The sequence below is a fragment of the Euphorbia lathyris genome, chromosome 4, assembly GCF_963576675.1.
Source record: "Euphorbia lathyris chromosome 4, ddEupLath1.1, whole genome shotgun sequence".
Classification (NCBI taxonomy): Eukaryota; Viridiplantae; Streptophyta; class Magnoliopsida; order Malpighiales; family Euphorbiaceae; genus Euphorbia; species Euphorbia lathyris.
Window position 1 is genome coordinate 69,756,973 of NC_088913.1, and position 6,015 is coordinate 69,762,987.

Consider the following 6,015-nt stretch of genomic DNA (forward strand, 5'->3'; position numbering starts at 1 on the left):
TTACGAATCTTCTTCGAGATATGCATGGTATGTGGCTAGGAGGTTTTGCGGTTAATATTACACTGTTACGCTCACTAAGATTTGGGAGCTATTTTTTTGGTTTGGAAGTCGCATGGAGCAAAGGGTATAAAAAAGTGATTTTTGAGTTTGATTATCAAGTGGTTGTTCGTTTGGTGAGTAAATAGTCGTTAAACCGGTATCGTTTTTACTCGCTTATGTCCAAATGTAAGGAGCTCCTCTATAGTGAGTGGGAGGTGAATGTTGTTCATGTCTACCGCGAAGGAAACTGCGCTATAGATTGAATGACTAACTATGCATAAAGTTTATTTTGGAGATCACGAGTGTGATATGCCTCCTACATTTTAATAATAGATATGATTATAGTATTCCTCGTATGATTAGAATATATATATATATATATATATATATATATATATATATATATATATATATATATATATTATCTTTCTTGGTTTGGGACCTTTCCCCACCTACTATATAACATTTTTTTTTATCATACTTATATCAAAACATAAACATAGAAAATCAAGTTTTTTTTTGAAAAAATGTGTATTTGGCAAAGCCGGTTATAGTTGGTAGTTATAGATGAGGGGTGAAGAAGATGACAAATGGAAAATAGAGTAAGAGGAGTTGAGTAGTTATCGGATTAAAGAGAAAATAGGCTACCCTTAACCTTAAATTCAAAAACACATTTTGTAGCTAATCAAATATTATTATTTTGGAATAGCATCATTATGCATGCTATTCCAAAATAAATATTTATATTCACATCTCCACATAAAACAGAGACAATATCCTCGTATTATCGGCAACAAACAACGTTGTCTCTAACTAACTAACTAACAAAACAAAAACCAAATATTTATTTCTTCTTTCTCTCACTTATCCTCCTCTCTCTCTCTCTGTGTGTTTCTTAATCCCGGAATGCTCACCTTCTCTGCCGACCCTCACCCGCCGGACATTTAACTTCAGAGAGAGAGAAAGATAGAAACTTTTTCATAAATGGCCCACCACTCCCCACGAGAGTACTTCTCCGGTCCCCTTCCCTGCAGTCCAGCCACAGCTGCCATTAATCCGGCTGAAACCGATCTAACTTGTCCTTACGGAGACCTTCATTCCCTCGACCGGGAAGATATCCGGGAGACAGCATACGAGGTATTCTTCACAGCTTGTCGATCTTCCCCTGGATTTGGCGGTGGTCGGAATGCAATTACATTTTACTCGCAGCATCATCATCATGAGTCTGGGGATAGTGGATCAGGACCTCTTTCGCCTAATTCGGGGTCTGGGTCTGGGCCTGGGTCTCCCGGCGGGAGGGTGGGTAGTGGCGCTGTTGTTGTGATGACGCCGACTAGTAGAATAAAAAGAGCTTTGGGGTTGAAGATGATAAAGAGATCGCCGTCGAGAAGGATGTCTAGCGGTGGCGGAGGAGGGAATGGAGGCTCATCAGCTCCGGGGTCACCCAATGCGGCGGCAGGTTCTTATAGTCCTGGTTTGGGATCTTTTCATACTGTTCCGGCATCAAGGCCGAGAAGACCTTTGACTTCGGCTGAGATAATGAGGTTGCAGATGAAGGTTACTGAGCAAAGTGATAATAGATTGCGAAAGACGCTTATGAGGACTCTTGTTGGCCAAGTATGTCTTTTTTTTATTATTATTTCTTCTATTCGAACCCGAGATCACTAGTTTAAGCGACTTAAAACCCTTAACCACTCAAATCAACAGTTTGTATTATTCGTTTCTACAACTTGATTTGAGAAGTTTTAATATTATATAGGACCTGGTTTAATGGGCTTTTACCTAAAAATATTTAGTTCGGATCTAGTATAACTCAATGTTATTTTAGACGTGCTTGAAACCAATTGAATTCGAATTTAAAAATCAAATTTCAATTATAAATTCACCTAAAAATATATTTTTAATAATAATAATAATTTAAATTTATTCTTGAAAATAAATATTTAGTATATAAGTATTTAAATTCAATAATTAGTATTAATAAGAAATATCGGGTTGGACAGATTCATGTTATTTTTATGCCCGTCCTAAATATAGACGGTTTTAGCAGGCCTAGGTCGGACCGAGTTTGAGGTAATTATGTTCATGGATCAATGATCCATCTAGCCCACCTATTATGATTTGATTTACATATTTATGGGGTGTTTGTTAGAAGCGATATAGGAGGTGGGATAGGGATAAAAAACATGAGATAAGTTATCCCGTGTTTGTTTGGGAGATAGAAGAGTGAGGCTTATGAGAGATAAACCTCTTATCCCTCAAAGCCTATACCCGAAAGGGGTGGTATAAGGAGGTGGGATAAACTCCTGCGATTTTAATAGGATGGAAAAGTCAATATTATCCCTCAAATTAATGTTATGTAGTTTAAATAAGGTTACAATAGTAAAATGTATTATTTTATCGCTATCTCTATCCCACGTACCAAACATTGAATAATAATTGTCGACTATCATATTTTTATCCTTATTTCAACCATTTATCCTTATCCCTATCCCAATAGATACTAAATGCTCCTTTAATATTTGGCTTGGTTCAACACATGATTGAGTCTGAGATTTATAATCCCAAACATGGTCTGATGTCCTTATATTTTATATATATTCTTCTCCATATTCATTTTTTCTTAATTTTTTAATTTAAAATTATATTCCTTGAATTTTGTTAAATTAGTTGATTAAATTTTATTTTATGCACAATGTAACATTGCTAAGAAAATGTTTTCACATAAATTTGTTTATGTTTGACAGATGGGAAAGAGAGCAGAGACAATAATCCTGCCATTAGAGCTACTACGGCACCTAAAACCAGCAGAATTCAATGACACACATGAATACCATTTCTGGCAGAGACGTCAACTAAAAATCCTAGAAGCTGGCCTTCTCCTCCATCCATCAGTGCCACTAGAAAAATCTAACTCCTTCGCAGTGCGCCTCCGAGAAATCATCCGTTCCAGCGAGACTAAAGCCATTGACACGAGCAAAAACTCCGAGACCATGAAAGCCTTATGCGAATCCGTTGTTTCATTGTCCTGGCGTAGCTCCACGGGTGTGCCTACCGATGTTTGTCATTGGGCCGACGGATTCCCCTTCAACTTGCACATCTACACTTGCCTTCTCCAAGCAATATTTGATTTTCGGGACGAGACATTAGTCCTCGATGAGGTCGATGAGCTCGTAGAATTGATGAAGAAGACATGGTCTACATTAGGAATCAATAGGTCAATTCACAATTTGTGCTTTACTTGGGTGCTTTTCCAACAATATGTGGTGACTTCACAAACTGAGCCTGATCTTCTTTATGCGGCTCACGCCATGTTATCGACAGAGGTAGCTAACGATGCGAAGAAACCCGATCGAGAAGCTATCTATGCTAAGCTCTTGTGTTCTATGTTAGCTTCAATGCAAGGATGGGCAGAAAGGAGATTGCTTCACTATCAGGACTTTTTCCAAAGAGGCAACGTTTTTCTCATTGAAAATCTGTTGCCTTTGGCTTTATCAGCATCCAAGATTTTGGGGGAGGATGTTAATATCATTGAAGTCACAGGGAAAGATGATACACAAATCATGGATTCTTCCGGGGATCGTGTCGATCACTACATTCGAGCTTCGATAAAGAGTGCTTTCGCAAAGGTTATTTCTTGTAACAATTTAAGGTTTTTCTTTAACTTGTCATTTCTATTTCTAATTTAGTATTTTGAATCACAGGTTATAGAAACTGGAAGCTATAAGAGTACTAGTGTAGAAGTGAAAGACGAGGCGAGCGAGGCGCTTCTCCAATTAGCTAAAGAAACAGAGGATTTAGCCATGAGAGAAAGGGAGAGTTTTAGTCCTATTCTCAAAAAATGGCAACCAATAGCAGCAAGTGTTGCAGCTGTAACACTACACCACTGCTATGGGGCAGTGTTAAAGCAGTATCTTGCAGGGATGTTAACGCTCAATAGCGAATCGGTTGAGGTCTTACAAAGGGCTGGAAAGCTTGAGAAGTTTTTGGTCCAAATGGTGGTTGAAGACTCCGCGGATGGCGAAGATGGAGGAAAGACGATTGTTCGAGAGATGATTCCTTATGAAGTTGATTCAGTCATAATGAGAGTCATTAGACAATGGATTGATGAAAGAATCAAAAGATTGAGGGAGTGTTTCCTACGGGCGAAAGATTCCGAAGTAAGTTATTATTTGCTTTACTAAGTTAATAATGTATCACAAAATAGATATAAGTTTAATGCTTATATCAATAAGATAGTTTCATTGTATGTCAAAAGTACCAGCGAATGAATGCTGCAATCTATGTTACAGACATGGAATCCCAAGTCGAAAAACGAGCCTTATGCAACGTCCGTTGTGGAGCTAATGAAATTGGCTAAGGAAACCGTGGAAGAATTCTTTCAAATTCCGGTTGGAGTAACAGATGATCTTGTGTATGATCTTGCTGAAGGATTAGAACATCTATTTCAAGAATACATCAATTTTGTAGAGTCTTGTGGTATGATCATACATCCCTTGCTCGTGTAGTAACAATCCGATTCTTTCGTTGCTTTTTCGCATAATGTAGCTCTTTTCTATTTCAGGATCAAAGCAGAGCTATCTCCCCTCTTTGCCTCCTTTAACTCGTTGCAACCGCGATTCCAAGTTCTTCAAGCTATGGAAAAGAGCTGCTCCATGTAGCGTTCCACCGGAAGAGATACACCAAGACGGTATGCCAGAAGGACACCATCCTAGACCATCAACGAGTCGTGGAACACAACGACTATACATTCGTCTCAACACTCTACATTATCTTCTTTCTCACCTCCATTCTCTAGACAAGACACTTGCTCTTGCTCCGAGATCTGTCTCTTCAGCTCGCACACGCCACGCTAACCATCAGAGGCAACGTTCTACAGTATCTTCATTCTTTGAGCTATCCCATTCGACGATCCAAACTGCCTGCCAAAATGTATCAGAAGTTGCAGCATATCGATTGATCTTCCTCGATTCGAATTCTGTATTTTACGAATCTCTATACGTTGATTGCGTAGCGAATGCTAGAATTAGGCCCGCATTGAGAATTCTCAAGCAAAACCTTACTCTTTTGACGGCGATTGTGACAGACCGAGCACAAGCATTAGCTATGAAATCAGTAACAAAGGCAACATTTGAGGCCTACCTCATGGTGTTGCTTGCAGGAGGCAACTCAAGGGTGTTTTATCGAGCCGATCATTCAATGATGCTCGAGGATTTCGAGCAACTGAAGCGTGTATTTTGTACGTGTGGCGAAGGACTAGTGACTGAGGAGATGGTAGAGAAGGAAGCAGAAATAGTTGAGGGTGTAATATCATTGATGGGAGAATGCACAGAGCAGCTAATGGAAGATTTAAGCATAGTGAGCTGTGAAACAAGTGGCATTGGTGTTATTGCTTCGGGGCAGAAACTACCAATGCCGCCGACTACCGGAAGATGGAACCGAGCAGATCCGAACACGATATTACGAGTTTTATGTCACAGAAATGATAAAACAGCAGATCAGTTCTTGAAAAAATCATTCCAATTGGCAAAAAGGAAATGAAAGACTAGATTTCCTATCAATTTTATGTAAAAAGTTGCACATATCATGAGAGATTGTTGTGTGTATTTTTTGGCCTTAGATTCTTTGTAGAACTAACTAGTAAGTCTTGGTGCATATATGTTCATCCAACAAATTTGAAAATGGATCAACATATGCAGAAATTCTTTCAATTTTTATTTCTTTTTTCTTTCAATTTTCTTTATTTGTATTCTTGGGCCATTAAATAGAGAGAAAAGAAGTTCATCTTCTGTTCTGCTGTAATACATTTCTTTCTAGTAAAATTCAAGTATTTTAGAAAATAACGAAGTTGCATTATTTGTTCATTTTACTGTTTCTTTCTGCAGTTCTATCGTCCAGATATGTTCCAGGGAAACTCTTATTCATTAGCGTGTCTGATTTCGTTTCTGTTTCGGTTTACATTTTCAAGTATGGCAT

The 6,015-nt window shown here is 38.4% G+C and overlaps 1 protein-coding gene across 1 annotated transcript; it reads left to right on the forward strand.

The window, feature by feature from the left end:
* Positions 1 to 862: 862 nt before the first annotated feature.
* LOC136227300 (protein unc-13 homolog) lies at positions 863 to 5,788 on the forward strand. Its single transcript, XM_066015944.1, has 5 exons — positions 863 to 1,656; positions 2,787 to 3,668; positions 3,744 to 4,199; positions 4,332 to 4,518; positions 4,604 to 5,788. The coding sequence occupies exons 1-5, from the start codon at positions 1,024 to 1,026 to the stop codon at positions 5,578 to 5,580; spliced, it is 3,135 nt and encodes a 1,044-aa protein (XP_065872016.1). The 5' UTR covers positions 863 to 1,023; the 3' UTR covers positions 5,581 to 5,788.
* The last annotated feature ends 227 nt before the right edge of the window (positions 5,789 to 6,015 follow it).